We start from the raw sequence: 17,402 nt of genomic DNA, 5'->3' as shown, positions 1-17,402 counted from the left end.
AAGTGATAATCCCCCTCCCCCAATTTACTACCCCTCTGACATCGTATATAGCTGTTGAAATTCCATCGACTCTATTCCCTATGCTGTATACTCCACATCCTGTGACTACATGTATATTATAGTTGACGTTCAATATTATTCATCTTCAGCTTCAGATGTACAGTACAGTGGTCAGGTATCTGATTTTTCAAAATTACAGACATGCTAAATATTACTATAAATCATTTTGTGCAGATGTAATTATGTCTTTAGGATAGAGACCTAGAAATAGAATTACTAGGTTAATGATATCTGCAATTTAAATTCTAAGTTATTACCGCATGAGAGGTTTCCCTATATCCTTGCCAACCATGAAAACCGTTATTCTTTATAAAGATTTTGTCTAGCTACTAAGCAAAACTATCCCCTTTTAATTTCCATCTTCCTCATTTGTAGTGTTTTTAAGTGTGTTTTCATGTTTACAGGTCAATTTTTTTTCTGTGAACTGCCTTTCCATAGCCATTGTCCCATGTTAAGTTGATTGCCTTTTCTTAATTGGCACTAACCCTTGTAAATGTCTCCTCTCTTGGCTTTTACAGCACCTCTGGCCTTCCCTCTATTACACTCTTCTGTCCTCACACATTATACTCTAATTACTGGAACAGTTGTCTTTTTATCAACCCCACTGGACTGTAAGCCCCCTAATCCCAAGTAATGGCTTCTCCAGCTCTACCTCTAACATCTATCCTAAGGCCTGACATGTAGTAGAGGCTCAGTGAGGGCTGAGTGAATAAATAAAACAATAGTTAATGTCTTTAAAAAGTATAGAACATTTTACCTTTGGTACATTTCAAATTTTAATTTCGTTTTACCATGAGAGACTGGATTTTAAAATCTCCCAGTATTAATGTAGGGTATGGAATCTCTACGGAACCATATTCAAGACTAGATCATTTTATTTCCAAGAAGTATTAGAACTTTACAAAAGTTTGAGCTAAGACCCTAATCTATAACATCTCATTTATTATAGTAACACTAAAAATGAGGTGGTCCATGAGATTCTGCTTTTTTAAACTAACACAATCACAGATGAATAAATAAAAACAATTTCTAGATCAGGAAAAGAATGTTTCCTATGTAGTTTGGCATGTGTCACTTTATTCACTGTATACATTCAATGTTATTTATGAAATGGCTCCAAAGGGCAGAGGCTTTGACTATTTTATTTAACATGGTTCCCAGCACCTGTAAGAGTACTTGACATATAGTAGCTCAGTAAGTATATATGTGTTCAATAAATGAATGCATATAAGAATCTGGCTTCAAATTGAGGGATGGGTGAAAGAAATTTTCAAATAAAAGCAAAAGGATCTAAGCATCTGTCCAATTACCTTTTTACAAATCTGCTTCATTGTAACTTCCTCCAAGTTAGCACTGGCCAATAATTTCTTTACTGTTTCCTTTAACTCTTCATCTGTAGGAGGTTTCTTCAATTTTTTAATTAAAGGTTCATCATCTGAACTATCCTCAGATTCACTTTCTAAAAGTAAGATATTTTATTACATGAGAATAAAAAATTTTCTTACATAGCGAAGTAAATTAGCATTCAAGACAGATTGGGAAGAATTCTATAAGCATTCATCAGATTCTCAAAGGGGTAGTAGATCTAAAAAACAAATTATAAATCACCACTATAAGTTACCTATAAAACATCATTGAATTTTTGTCAATTTTGGAAAATTATAAACTATAAAAAACTAGTATACTACTTTATTTCCAATGTCCTGTGCAGTTTACCTATTTTCTATACACTTGAAAACTTACAGAATCTAAGTTATATCTTTAAATTGCTGAAAATGTGTAATTTCCAACATACCTTTTTTTGAACTGTTTTGATTCTTCTTGGTGGTGCTGCTATCTGCTTTCTTTACATTAGCACTCTTTACAGATTTTTTACTTTTAGAAGTGGCTTTCTGTTTAGGTTTTTCTCTTTTAGATGTCTTTTTTGGTGGCTGTTGTAAAGGAAAGGAAAGTACATACACTGATGAGATTAACTGCCATCTCTCTACTCCTCCCTCTACACTCCTCAACAAGATTAGAGAAAAAAGTAATGTATTCAATATCACTAATAAAAAGGTATTACTAATTATCAATTTGAGATGAATATGCTCAACAAACTTAATTTTATGCCAACACAAGATTAGTCATGTGAAATCAAGAATCAAACACTAAAAATAATAGATGCCCACATTTATTCCACATTAGACAGAAAACATTATATACATTACCTCACTTAATCTTGAAAAATTCTTAATGTAGGTACAGGTATAAATATTCTGTTATTTACTGTCAGTCTCTTACACCTAGTAGGTAAATTCCATAAGGACGGATTTTTTTGGACACTTGTGTTCACTGATGGTATTCCTCACTCCTAAAACAGTGTATGGTGCACAGTATTGCTCAATAACTATTTATGAACATATGAGGAAACTAATGTTTAGAGAGGTTTTGTCCAGTCAAATAACTAATAAAATAAACTGAGATTCAAATAGATCTGACTCCAGAACCAGTTCTCTGAAATACTAACTCATAGCTGATAAAACAAAAGCAAGGAACATAACATATGGACAGATTAAAACAGCAAAATTAGTTTCTAGTTACTTTGTCTCAACCAGGGTCTATGAAATTAGGAAACATTAATTCATTTAATTAACAATTTATAAAGGTAAAAGCATCCTAATAAGCAAATATCCCAAGATGTCTTAAAAATCTCACCTTTGTACAGCAAAAATACAAATCCACTTTTCCCCCCCCCAGAAAAGCCAAAGTGATTTACTGAAAATGCAAAATACAGGGGCCGGCCAGGTGGCTCAGGCGGTTGGAGCTCCGTGCTCTCAACTACAAGGTTGCCAGTTCGATTCCTCGACCCACGCAAGGGATGGTGGGCAGCGCCCCCTGCAACTAAGATTGAACATGGCACCTTGAGCTGAGCTGCCGCTGAGCTCCCAGATGGCACAGTTGGAGTGCATCTTTTCAACCATAAGGTTGTCAGTTTGACTTCCACAATGGATGGTGGGCTGCGCCCCCTATAACTAAGATTGGCAACTGGACCCGGAGCTGAACTGCCTCCACAACTATGATGGGAAGGATAACAACTTGACTTGGAAAAAATCCTGGAAGTACACACTGTTCCCCAATCAAGTCCTGTTCCCCTTCCCCAATAAAATCTTTACCAAAAAAAAAAAAAGAAAAAGGAAAATGGAAAGTACACACTTGAGAGGAAAGTACAAGCGAACTCAGAGAACTATGCGTTGCAAATTCACTTTTAATAGACTGTTCCTCCAATGTTTTACATTCAATTTCTGATTATCATAATTCAACCATTTTTTTAAAAGATACTGTGTCGAATTTACCCTTGAGAAAAATTAAAGTGTACAGACCCATCTGTTCCAAAAGTTAAGTGGGCTTAGGCTATTTCTAAGGGCAGTTCATTGGATTTTAGTGTCTCCTCTTGCTACACTGCCTTCACTGTACATACTTGGATTTATACAAGCCTAGTATCACCCTGCATTACCTCAATAATATACTGTTGGCTGGGAACTAGCTAACCTATCTAGTTTAACTGCTACTAAAAATTGTATTTAAGAGGTGTCAAGGGGCTGACATGCTTCTTCTAAAAGCAAAGTATATGAGCTTTACCTATGGAGTTTTGCTATTTAGAAGCCATTTTTACTTATTTCCTAATTCTCAGCTGTTTTAAATAGTGGGGGGAGGGGTTGCTGGAAAAGTATCAACGGTTCATCACAGTTTTCTGTGACTAACAAAGTTTTAAGTTTATTAAGCATCCACCTAATTCATAAGCACTACACTAGAAAGGGAATATTAAAAATTCATACGTTCTGTTGATGTACTTAATACACAGAATAAAATAATCAGTTATATATCACTCTTTAGTCAAATCTGGACCTGTAAGACATTAAAATATTTTACAAGAAACTAAGTCATTACAGAAAGGGTTGGAGAGGGTAAACAAGGGATAAAAATGTTATTTATAAACATTACTTGATCCCCAATCAAATTAGATAATTAAAATACTGCCAGAGCCTTTTTTATTTTAACTTATAAGGCCCAAGTATAAGGTTCTCATTAAAATATTTAAAGGCACACATATTATGGCACAATTTAAAAACCTCCCAAGTTGGGAGTAGTAATAGTTTGAAATTTGCAGTAATAAATAAAGGATAATCAAGCCACCTCCATAAAATGTTACTTTGCACAAACACATAAAGAACTGGGGCAGCTGGTTAGCTCAGTTGGTTAGAGCACGGTGCTCTTAACCACAAGGTTGCTGGTTCGAGCCCCCCGTGGACCACTGTGAGCTGCGTCCTCCAATAGATTGAAACAACTTGACTTGGAGCTGATGGAGCCTAGAAAAACACTTAAAAAAAATTAAAACTATGCTTTCTATGTTTAATATCACCATTTAGAAGGGACAGTGTTCTATAGTTTTTTTAATGGACAATTAGCCTATTAACAAAAAAACTGCAAACGTACTGTTACAAGCACTATGGATACAGCATAATAGGTAAGAATGAGGGCTTTGGAGACAAGTTGCCTGGTTTCAAATTCTAGTCCCAGCACATCTTTGGTTCCTAGTTTCTTTATTTACAAAATGAGGTAAAATAATAGTAATTATGGTTTTATGGGGAGTAAATGCATTAATACACAAAAGTACTTTTAATGCTGCCCAGCACATAGAAAACAATTATTTGCTATTATTTCTGTTTCTTTTGTAAAGAAATTCTTTCATTATGCAAATATAATTTTCTCTGATAACTTGGGAAGTTTATAAGTTTTCTTTAAAAGCAAGGCAGATATACAGAATAGATACATAGAATAAAAGCAGATAGACAAACTCAATGACACCTGTGTTAACCAAGGTACATCATGTTTATTTCATTACAGTCTGGGAGATAAGACTGGACCCACACACATCTAAGTCCCTGTAATAACAAATTATGTTATTTACACTGAATTTTACTTATCTTTAGTAATCAGTTACAAATTATTCTGTGACAAATTAAAGGCATGAATTCAGTAAAGTATCTTTTTAAAGCATAAATACTGGCACAGGGAAATAGCAAAACCTGCAGAGTAAAATAACTAAACTGTAGAAATATACACCTAGGGGTTTCAGCGTGAGCAGAGGCAATCAGATAACTGATTATGTGCTTTGGTCTTGCAGGTACTAAAAAAAATCATTATGAGCTGCCCTAAAGGTAAATTAGGTATAGGAGGAATAGGTAACTATGGAGAATGTTTGGCAGGTAAGGCAAATATGGGTTATATGGTTTTTGGAGGTAACGGAAAGTGGCCCTGGGAAAGCTGAGAAGGAAAGTTAAACCATGCCCACTCAAATCTTACTGTACATGCTTTCAAATCTTCATTACTTTTATTCCTCCTCCTCTACTTATGAAAATCTTACCTTCTCTAAATCTTTCATACCATCAATTTGATTAATCCACAGTCCCACAATATGCGTCCTACAATTCATTTATGCCTACTTTATGGAAGGTATTGTGAGCCAGTGAATAAGAACACAGGTTTTAGAGCTTAATTTCTTTGTTCAAGTCCTGACTCCACCATGGACTAATTCTGCATTCTCAGGCATATGCCTTCCCTGAGCCTACTTCCTCATTGTAAAAAATTGGTAATAATGCCAGATTTTGCCAAATTTAACACTCTTTCCCCCACATTTTTATTCCTCTGATATTGGGGTACATTTTAGTTTACATTAAAACAGGCATTGTAGATTTGATGAACTTAGGTTATAACTAGAATTTTTCAAGCATCAAATGTGTAAATACATATATGGCAACAAAGAAAATAAACTTTTAATGTATGTACTTTTATTAAACTTTAGTTATTTACATGTCTGTTTTCTCACCACATTGCAAGTTTCCTAAGAGCAGATTTGACAATCTCCTTGAGAACAGACACCTATCTTATTTAGCTGTATCTGTCCCTAACAACTAGAAGTGTTTGGCATAAAGTAGCAACTTAAATATTTCTTGTCATGTTTATTTCTGTATCATTCATAGGATCTGGTTTACCTCTACTCAGGATGTGGTTAAAAATATAATTAAAAGGAAAAAAATGCATTTGTATAGTACTGCTTTCACATCTATCTTACATAAGCTGGAAAAAACAACAACAAAAAACAGAAACAAAAAACCCCCAGCAAAACAAAACACCCTGAAAGATAAATTATTTTTCATAAATGAGGATAATATATCTTAGTTAAGTGAGCAAATGCTTTACATCTTAAGAAACAAGAACTTTGATTAAGTCCAGTGTGTCTCATACTAATTTCTTGTATTAATAGAAATGACTACCCCACCTGTGTATTTGTTTAAGCCAGAGTTGAAACTACTGAACTAAATAAATAATACTAATAAGCCAGTGACACATAACCTATTCATCATGTTGTTAAACTCAACTCTTTTTCCATTACGTACAAATGTTACCACTGATAACACAAAATAAAAAAAACTTGGCAGGGAATATAGTATAGCAACAAAGGACATCCAAACTCTGTATTAGGGCTGTCTTTGAGTTTACCCTCAAACTTTGTATGGGCTCCAGGAATCCTTTCTTTTAAAAAAAAAAAAAAAAAAAAAAAAAAAAGGTTTTAATGCTAAAATTGGTGTAATCCAATTTTGTATAAATAGTTTTCTGCAAACACCTTTCTTTTGCTATGCCAACCTCTCCCGCTTATCCTCCAAGGTTCAGATCAAATGGTTACCTCCTGTGAAGGTTCCCTGCCTGGATCTTTGCACCCCACTTGCCCTAGAAAGAGGTAAATACTCCTCGTCTTCTGAGCTTCCACATTACCTTGTCCACACCTCTTTTTAGCTATGTTCTACGGTACTTTTTTCTCCTAATCTTTGACCTCTCTCCTCCTACCAACTAAACTGAACTGTGTAAGGATAGAGACCCTGTCTTACTTGTTTCTTGATCTCCAGTGCAGAGCTTAGAACTGGCATTTAGTTCCAAGTAATTATTTGGAAAATTGGGATGGGAAAAGATCCTTGGAGACTACGTAACTTTTAAAGATCTATTCCAACTCCAAGACTCCAAGGTTTTATATTTCATTAGAATCCCTCTGCTTGCCAAACTTTTTGATTTTTAATGTCACTGCCTTCTGGCACAATTTACCAATATATACTGATTGTACATTTAAGATAAAAAGACTATTAGATCAAATCATCAAGGGGTGGCCTTGGCACCTATATATTTTAAAAGCCCCACAGCTGACTCACCTACCTATAAACCACATTAAGATGAGAGATAAATTTAGACTAGATCTGTCACCAAGCTTTTTCTACAAATTGCCAGATAGTAAATATTTTAGGCTTTGCTGGCTATATATGGTTGTTATTGCACGTTCTTCATTTTTTGTTTTCTACAAATATTTTTAAAGTGGAAACACCATTCCCGGCTTGCAGGTTATACAGAAATAGGCTACAGGCTAAATCTGATATACGGACCACAGATTACCAACTCCTGGTCCAGATTATGAATTATTGGGGATATATAAGGGAAAGACAATAACCAGATAAAGCAATCAATAGGATAATTTCCCAAGTTATAAAGTTTATGTCAATAGCTTTTAGCTTTAAGTTTTTATGAACAGAAATTTATACTCATACTAACTTTCCTAAAGCTGTTGCTTAAAATCAAATTTGGATCTAAATCTACACAGAGAATTCTGAACACAACATTACATGAATTTAAAAGCTCTGAAAGGAGAAGTAGACACATTTTTGAAATTAAAAAAGGTTTTCAAAAAACACATTTTTAAAACTTATGTATTATATCCTCAAAGTACAAAAATGACATACACTCCTCTCTCATGGAGTCAAGGCTAAACAAGATGCAAGATCTCAAAGTACATGACTCTCAATAGCTTCTCCTCCTTGTGTGTACCAGTAAGTGCTTAACGAACAAGTGATACTTCTCCACAGTAGTCTGTCAGTTCCTGGAAGGCAGAGGCCATCTCTTTTTTTCCCCACATAGCAAAGTGCTCAGGTAGAATAAGACAATCGTTTTGAATCAATGTGAATGATGGATCTATCCCCAAAGATTTTATTATGCACACAACAATAATGCCAAACCAAGCTCATTGGTTCTGCATCTGGCTTCAAAGTACATTACTCTAGCTTCCTCTCACTACTTTACTTCTAAACACACTACCTGACCACAAACAGGTGTGTTAGTCAAAAGTTACCCTGTACTTTCCTGCTTCCCATCTTTGTTCACATGTCCAAATTTCCTTTCTATTTCCAAGGTCAACTTCAATTGGTACTTCTTCCAGTTCTCCCCAAAGCTTTCCCTCATCTACAGATAGGCAGATTCTCTTTTTTGAAATTCTGTATTAACTGTCACTCAAATGGTATTTTGGGTAGAAAATATCTTGTTATTCCAAGAGCACTTAGCACATTCCCAATTTACTGAATTGAGCAATAAAAAAGTGATTATATTAGAAACCAAGTACTGGTCCCCTATTTAGTCTTGTTTAAAATCATTCTGAAAATGTCAGTAATTACATCAACACATGATGTAATGTAAAATTATAAAGGAAAAATGTTGGAAGTATACATGATAGTTAACATCTTTGTTATTTAATCAAATAGGAGCCATGACTTGAGTCTTTTAACAAAATGTATGAGGAAAAAATTAGGTAACAACAACAAAAAAATAATAAAGAAAAGGCTAGTTTCCAAATTGTCATGGGTTTATTTTTAAGATTCTGGCTTGCTATTTTTGAATATGCTCTGAGTGATTCAATCAGGACCATCCAGTATTGTATTTTTCATGTACTTAAAAGGAAAATTGACAGCTGCCATTAGTTTTAGATAGTACAACATAGTATAATCTAAATTTTTAAAAGATTAATAACATAAATGTTTTAAAATTTGAAAGGGATTTTTTATGTCTCTGACAACCATGAAGGTATAAACCCAGAGGAACTACACAAGCACTTTTTGAAGGAAGGCAAAAAAAAAATCTTGGGAGAGAAGGCTTACCTATCTTTTATAGGCAGCAGGGCTCTTTGAAGGAGGGTCTCCAAAAAAGACGCCTGTCACAGAGCCAGAATCCTGTCCTCACAGCAGAAAGGTTGTACTGGGTGAACAGATGAAAATAAAAATTAGCTTAAAATACACTATCCTTACAACAACTTGGCTGAGAAAACTCAGGAGTGCCAAGAGTAAAGAATGTGCAAATCTCATTTTATTTCACAAAAGATTATGAAAACAAGTTTAAGTGTAAATAGATTTTATTATAGTGCTTATTCAACTTTGCCTTCCAACAAAAGGTTTAATAGTTTATATGGTTTTGTAATCCCTCTGATCAAATTATGAAATGGGAGTAATTCTTACTTTTTATAACATAATTAAGGACTAATAAAACTTTCATATTCACTCTTCTACCACAACCAAATGATTTTCCAAATGGTCCAAATATGTTTACCAAAAATTATTTAAGTGAAAGTTTCTCTGATTTGGCAAACATTGTACGACAGCCTACTCAACATCCCACTTTTTATTTGCTTCTTCTTATGCAGGCAGGAAAGCTAACAACTGGATCTCACTGTTTTTTTTTTAATATGGAACGTTTCATGAACCCGCGTGTCATCTTTGCACAGGGGCCACGCTAACCTTTCTCCTCTGTATCGTTCCAATTTTAGTATATGTGCTGCTGAAGCAAGTACCTCACTGCTTTCGTTTTAGCTAGAGGTGGCTACACAACAAAGTTCTGGCCAATGCAATATGCATGGAGATCTCTGGTAAAAGGCATCCCTTCCAGGGCAAAAAAAGGCAAGAACATCACTAGAAGAAAGCCCTATGCTATTTCCTATCTGAAACAGGGATTCAACGCCTAAAGATAAACCAACCTTTTTGTGATCATGAGGTTAAATGCCACATACAAAGATGGTGGCTCAGAAAGAGAGATGGTACCCAAATTCTGGATACCTTTCGTGAGCTGCTATACTGGCCCAGACTGTTTGTCTATGGACTTCTTCTCATGAAAGAAAGGAGCTCCTGTTTGGGACATTATTAGTAAGGTTTGTAAGTATTTACAACTGGCGACATTCCCGATACATATCAGAACATTTAGGAGAATTCTCTACTCAGAAAGTAAAATTCCAGTTTTATCCTTTTTCTAGAGATAAGACAGTGTTATAAAAAACACTGGGAACCAAAACTACAGAAGTATTAGATAAAAGGAAAAAAGAAGTATGCTTTTAAGGGTTTAAAAAATTATTAGACTTATTTCCTCCAACCTGGGAAGCACTGCTTCTCCTTTCTTTTCTCTGTACTCTCCAGTAATTTCTGTGTGTCTAAAGTCTAGTATCCGAATGACATGCCTAAAACATGATTTAATCTCACTGGTTCATTTTAGAAGAATTCCCCTAAAGATGCTAATTCAATATGGGACCCAGATGATTTTCAATGTAAGCTGACAGAAAATAACTAAACCTGTCATTTTTCTATTCTCCAATTTTAAAGAAACTTCATCTACCAGTTTCTTCCTGGTTCCAAATAACTCTCCTTCTACTGAAAATATCCAAGAGACAAGATGATAAAGAAGTTTAAAACAGCTGTTTTATAAAACAATTACGACCCAAGTCATTCTCAGGAAGAACACCTTATTTGCATTAATTCCAAAGAAAAAGAGAATTAAAAACTGCTGTGAACCACTCACTGCACATCACAGAAAGAGAGGTACAGGTACAGAGAACTTCACACAAAATATCTTAGCAATTATGTTAAATATGAGATATTTTCTTAAGACTTTTAAAAAACTGCCAGTTGTTTTAATTATGCAGTTTTCAGTGATTTCAGTCCTACATTTAAAAAATAATAAATTCACTTATAAAATAAGTATCCGACTTTTTCTCAGCTAAATATGAAAATTAGCAGGTGAATGGTAATATTCAACTTCACGTAACTGGCCAACTAAAACTTGAAGTGGATTTTTGCTTCAGTAAGATTTCAGAGTTCAGCAATATGGTATACATTATATAGTCCAAAGCCCTTAATTTTCAGAGGAAACAAGAAAAGGTAAGTTAATCTTCATAGTTATTTACTCCAAGAACCTAAAATAGAATAAAGCTGATCTTAATGGGGAGGTCTTTATTTATCAAAGAAAAAATCACTTCAGCAAATGAACATAATAAATATTAACTTAGTAATTTTCTGTGAAAAAATCTGCAAAAAAATTCCATCTACAGGCAATCCACCATGTTCCCAATCAACGTGCAATTCCTTATGTACTCTTAGAAAAGAGGTTGTTTCACGGTAATGACCAAAAGTACTTCCATTTATGATGTCCCTAATGAGGTTTCCACTTAACTGAGTCTTCAAAAAATGGAAGCATAAAGAAAAACAAAGTTACCATAGAAACACTTTTCCTCCTGCTAGCACTTAGCTTTCAAAGGCAATCAGAGCTTTTCATAGAAATGGAATCAGCAGTAAAGTTTTTGAGGAGGATAGCCCTAAATGTGAAACAGTCTTTAGAAAAATGAATACGTATGCTTATTGGAAAATTTATCTGGGGGAAGGGGGAAATCATTTCTCAGTCCAGATTTTGCTGGCATTGTATTTTATGAAGTCTTGCCAGTATCAGCCCAAGCAGAAAAACTGAAGTAGAAAATAAGCATTATGATACAGCTTTTATATTGTATAACTTCATATACTTGATGTTCATAAAAGCATTTTTGTTTGCCTTTTTCCTCAATTATTTTCATCATTTGACCTGGGTTTCAAGCAAAAGATCCTCATTTATGGCACTATAGAAAAAAGGCTTTGACAGTTTTACTTGTGATCATTATCCAGTAACCAATATGGTTATAAATCAGGGGTCATCTATATTCACAGACTTCAACTAACTCCACTTAAAACAATGGGGCAATAATCTGAAAAGAAAATAAATAATCTTTCTAAATCCAATCTTCTGTACTTTATTAATAATAGGATGACTGGATTTAGAAATCCTATATATGATAAAAGGTCACCCTAAAACTAACAGCAATAGGAGCAGCTAACAATTACATAGTACTTGTGCCAAGCATTGCTCTAAGTGCTTTAAATAAAGTCATTTAATACAACCCTGTGAGGCCAGTACTATTATTATCCCCATTTTACAGACTGGAACCTGACAGAGTTAAAAGTAAGTTGTCCAAAGTCCTGTAGTGGTATGGCTGGGATCTGAACCCAGAAAGTTTCCAAAGCTCATGTTCATAATCATATTGTCTCTAAGAAAAAATCAGGTGTTTATATTCTATGACAACTTTTTATGCTTTAATTCCGCCTCTAGAAAAGTTTTAGGAAACAGTGAATACACAGATAACCAAAAATTTGTTGAAATGCGGAATACTATTACTGCAAAATTTTCACTATTATATATTCACATATAAGTAAACATATTTTCCTCCCAGATGTCCTTAAAATCTATTCCATAAAAACCTTAATGCTCAGATTACTCATCTTCCTTTACACCAAAAATATATTGATATCTATGAAACACCCTGCTATATTTGTAATAGTCTTTCAATTGTGAAACATTTCATACTTAGCTTTATAGAAGTCTTTATCAAATTTGATATTAAAACAAGCATGGATTTTAAATACCTAAAGACAAATATATAGAAAACATACACATAGAAAATCAGAGTTTACCACATCTTTATACTCTGTCATCCAGTAGTTATCAACTGGAGGTGATTTTGCTCCCCAGGAGACATTTGGCAATGTCTGGAGATATTTCTGGTTTTCACAACTGGAGTTTGGGGGGTATGCTACTGGGACCTAGTGGGTGAACATTCTACAATGCACAATACAGCCCTCCACAATGAAGAATCATCTTGGCCCAAAATGTCAAACACATTAATTCAGTCCCTACATAAGACAACGTAGTGTATTACCAAAATTACAGAGCAAGTTCTGACCACTGAAGGGGGCACCAAAACAAAGTAGTCTACCAAAACACTGTTAACAATAGGAAATCATTTCCTTGTACCTACTCACCATCTACTTGACTGAAGACACCCATCAAGGAAAGAATCAAGTTAACCCTTTAAATGCTTCAGCAGCTCTTCCCTTCTTGAAGTTTCACTTTGGAAATTAAATATTCTCAACATTTTACAAAGATGTGCCCAAATAAAAAATGGCAAGCATTCCTTAGTGATACAAAACTTGCCCACCAATCAAATAAACTTCAAATGCTGTTATTTTCATTAAATAATCAGAGTTGAGAAAAAAATGGTGGTCCTTAAACCCCTTGCTTTTTGCGTAAAACATTAAAATGATTCAAGACCATCAAATTATTACTATACTATGAAAAATTTCTCAAAAAATCTGTTCCTTTCTCTTCCTGTTCAGGATACGCACCCCTCTCTTGTCCCTTCCCTTCCCATTTGACCTACTCAAGACCTAGCTCAAATCCAGTTGGTACCAATCTCACTTTTCCAACTCTTACACTCTGACATAGTAACAAAACTGAAAGCTTAAGAATTTATACTTAACTATTTGTGTCTTTGGAATTAAAAACAACCAATATGGTACTGATAGTTCCTAGAATCTATTTTCTGGCTATACCTATTATGTAGCAAAACTATTTACCTCTCCCCATGGAAAGAAATGGGGGTTGGGGGAAAACAAACCAACATTTTACCTCCTCTTCACTTTCTTTATCTTCATCCTCGGAAGTCTCTTCCTTGTTTTTCTTTTCATCTTCATCACTGCTAGATTCATCTGACAGAATTTCAGGACACTTGGTTCGCTTAGCTTTCCTTGCCATTCCAGAACTGTTCCGTTCCTTTTTGTTGCCTTTGCTAGAAGTTTTTTTAGATTTTGGCAATGGCTGCATAAAATAAAGATAATACCAATGAGGTATTACATTTCCAAATTAATCAACTGTTTATGAAAACTACTTCTCAATTCTTGTTCCGGTCTCAAGAAATTATATTTCCAAGCTTCACAGCTTTAGAGAGAATAATGCATCTTTAACTTAATGTGTCAAATTAATCTTTTGTATCTGAACAAATACCCTTTCATGTGTATTCGAAACACCTAGGCAAAACTCTTCACAACTGTTTAAATATGCATTCTACGTTCTGACATGGGAGACTAGAAGCCCAAGCACACATCATGCTAAGCTCAGACCGCTGGGTACACTTCATCAAGACAATATTTTGAGTTAGACTCATAATTTATTTCATTCATATAAGCATTAGCACTGTCATTGCCAGAGAAACTTCTTGTTTTAGGGAGCCCTCCAATCAAAGGACTGGGAGGAACCATCCATCCATAAAGGAAACAAAATCTTTATAAGTCCTGAATTTATGAACTATATAGTTTATATTCACATTACCTCTGGGCTCTATACTCAATAATGCCAGGATTATATTCTCACATTGATTGTAAATATGCAATAAGTGCTGAGTATGTTAATTATGAAACTAAGAACCACAAAATAAGTGCATTTTTCTGACTTTGATATTCAATTAAAAGATGCATATTTAAAAAGCAGACTAGATCATGTGAGGAAAATGATTTGATATTAACCAACAAATTTAATTTTTAAATCCTTTCTTAGAGAATTTGCTAACTTCTGAAATTGAAAACCATAAAATAACCCGGCATAAAGGATCTGAAAAGTATGCTTAAGGAATTAAAATTACTTATATCTGAAATATAAGAGTATCTTTTATTTTTATTTTTGCCATAAACAGAAACATTAAGAAAACTTCTGTAATATAACCTTAAGATATACAGTTGTATAAACGTTAGTAGTAACTTTCAAGAGCATCTTTCATACTAGCAGAACCACAGGTCTCTTCTGTCCCAGGACCATCCATTCTTAACGGTCCTGTCACCTACATAAAAATTAGGAAAAAGTGGCTGCTTGTGCTCTCAGGCAATCACAAAACAGCCTCTAACTTGCCCAAACAACCTACCCTTCTACAGACTGGGAAACTGCCCATCTAAATGTAGGTCACTCCAGAAATTTTTAGTGGACCAAAGATATTTCTCAGAAGGGTTCTCTACAAGAAATTTCCTTGAATGTATAGACATCCTTGTTATGTACACTATTACTATTATCAACTATTACTAAGAAACAAATCCATTTGGATAAATTCTTTGATATCACTGACAAACGATACCTCTGTCTAAACTCCCATTGCTCACTATATGAAATCTAGGACTCAAATGTTATTAGAAAAGTGTGACATCCCTTTGTCAGCTCAGGAACCGGATGCAGGTAGTGGGAATATAATCTGTATATGGTAGTAGTAATGACAACTGGAATGGATGCTGAATAAAGCTATACAAAAAAATGAAAGGCTGCTAAATCATTCAAGTAACCAATCAAGAAAACGTAACTTTCAAAAATAAATGAGGAGCGTTTAATTAAAAAATAGTAATATACAAGTGCTTTAGTTTTCCTATATTGGTTCTAAAATTAGTTATATCTATTAATCAGAATCCAGTCTCAACATCATCCCTTTTTGGAAACAAAATTTGGTTAATAAATAATCAAGTAGAAGTACAAAAAAGACAGTAAAACAATGTTAATTCAACAGTATTATTACAGAGAAATTAGTCCTAATGAGTTTATAGTGTTTTTCTTAAATGATGGAAGTGTGTGGTAGCATAGAAAATAGCTTAAGATACAGTACCATTAGATTAAGTAGAAATCACAGAATCAAATATGAAAAATGGATGTAAGAGTTTGATTCCGTAAGAAAGGATAAGAAAGTGGTTCTCAAAGTGTGGTTCATGGACCCTGGGGTTTCCTGATAATTGTTCAGAAGCCTATCAGGTCAAAACTATTTTCACAGTAATACCAAGACGTTATTTATTTGCTCTTTCACTGTGTTGACATTTGTACTGATTATGCAAAAGCAAAGGTGGATAAAACTGCTGGTACCTCAGTAGTAATCAAGGCTGGGCAGCAAACGGTGCTAGTAATCCTATTCCTCACAATCACACATTAGCAAGGGAAAAAGGTGTTTCATTTAGTAATGTCCTTGATGAAGCAGTAAATATTAATTGCATGTACATTTTTGTACATCTTTAGAATATTCTTGTAACAAAATGGAAGGTACAACATACAGTATACATTGAATTTCACTGGTTTGCTCAAGGAAAAACACTTGCACAATTGAGTTGTGACCTAAGCTGGTTACTTTCTTCATGGAACACCATTTTTAACAGAATTGAAAAACTATACCTATTCGGACTTGGGTCTTTGATATACATGTTCTCAAAAATGAAGAACATGACTCTGTCACTTCAAGGAAAATAACTGATAGTATTTATTTCCAATGATAAATTTCAAAATTGCAATTGAAAAATTGGAATTTTGGCAAATTAAAGTCCACTACCATAAACTCTTAATACCTACAGATTTTTCTGATGAGATGGTGACCTTTTGACAGTGTTTAATGAAATAAGCCAACATTTGGAAGATCTGCATAATATATAGAACCTGTATGTCCTAAACGGTGAATGCATATTACAAAATCACACACGGATAAGAAGTCCAAGTTCATTAACGTGATTTCAGATACCACACTACAACTAAACTTTAAGAAACTACCACTGCAGATGGACTTTTTGTGTTGTAGCAAAGGAGGATATGCAACATTTTCTGAAAGGGTTTTTAAAACATTCCTTCTTTTTCTAACTACATACCTTTGTGAGGCTGGATTTTCTTCATATACTTCAAGCAAAACAATGTATTACAAATTAAAATGCAAAAGCAAGTAAGAGTTGTCTTTTTTTAAGTCAGACATGAACAGATTTGCAAAAACATAAAACAATACCATTCTTCTTGCTAATTTTAAAGTATCTTTCATACAAAATACTACTTTTGTTAACATGCAGGCTGTTATTTTGGAATTTTTAGTTTTAATTTAGGATAGAGCAAATATCAAAATAACCCACAGAAACAAAAGCACTTGGGGTCCTCATTAATTTTTAAGAGGGTAATGGGGTCCTGAAATCACATTTGAAAATCATTGAGGAAAAATGAATATAAATAATCCTTCATAACTTAGGCACTTAGTAATTGCTTCTGGGGAAGTGTTCAACTTGTCACACATAAAATTCTAAAGTAGAGGTATAGCCATGGTAAAAGTTTAGAAAAACAGAAAGATAATCTCTTATTATTAAATAAGCCAATTTGAAACACCAAAAAATCACTGTAACTCTTGGGTTTGTAACTGCATGACACAAGTATCTTTTATCTGTCCTTGTCTAGCTAATGGTAAACACAACAGACTGGGGAACAGCCAATCTGTTTCCCAGACCAAGAACAGACCAAAAACAGACAAAAACAAAGTCCAGAGC

At 34.1% G+C, this 17,402-nt stretch overlaps 1 protein-coding gene and 1 non-coding gene across 2 annotated transcripts in view; both read right to left on the bottom strand.

Moving 5' to 3' along the window:
* The window catches only part of DEK (DEK proto-oncogene), a 28,627-nt gene that overhangs the window by 3,971 nt on the left and 7,254 nt on the right, over positions 1-17,402 (bottom strand). Inside the window, exons 7-9 of the mRNA XM_019734274.3 lie at positions 13,720-13,908; positions 1,856-1,991; positions 1,371-1,519 (exon numbers count right to left, since the gene is read on the bottom strand). Of these exons, the coding sequence (XP_019589833.1) occupies positions 1,371-1,519; positions 1,856-1,991; positions 13,720-13,908 (474 nt within the window). The remainder of the gene's footprint in view (positions 1-1,370; positions 1,520-1,855; positions 1,992-13,719; positions 13,909-17,402) is intronic.
* LOC141572513 (U6 spliceosomal RNA) lies at positions 9,644-9,754 on the bottom strand. Its single transcript, XR_012497842.1, has one exon. It is a non-coding gene; the product is annotated as a U6 spliceosomal RNA (small nuclear RNA).

The sequence above is a fragment of the Rhinolophus sinicus genome, chromosome 14, assembly GCF_057876585.1.
Source record: "Rhinolophus sinicus isolate RSI-liver-muscle chromosome 14, RSI-T2T, whole genome shotgun sequence".
In the NCBI taxonomy this organism is placed as follows: domain Eukaryota; kingdom Metazoa; phylum Chordata; class Mammalia; order Chiroptera; family Rhinolophidae; genus Rhinolophus; species Rhinolophus sinicus.
The sequence above is the reverse complement of the archived record's forward strand: the minus strand, read 5'-3'. Positions and strand labels throughout refer to the sequence as shown.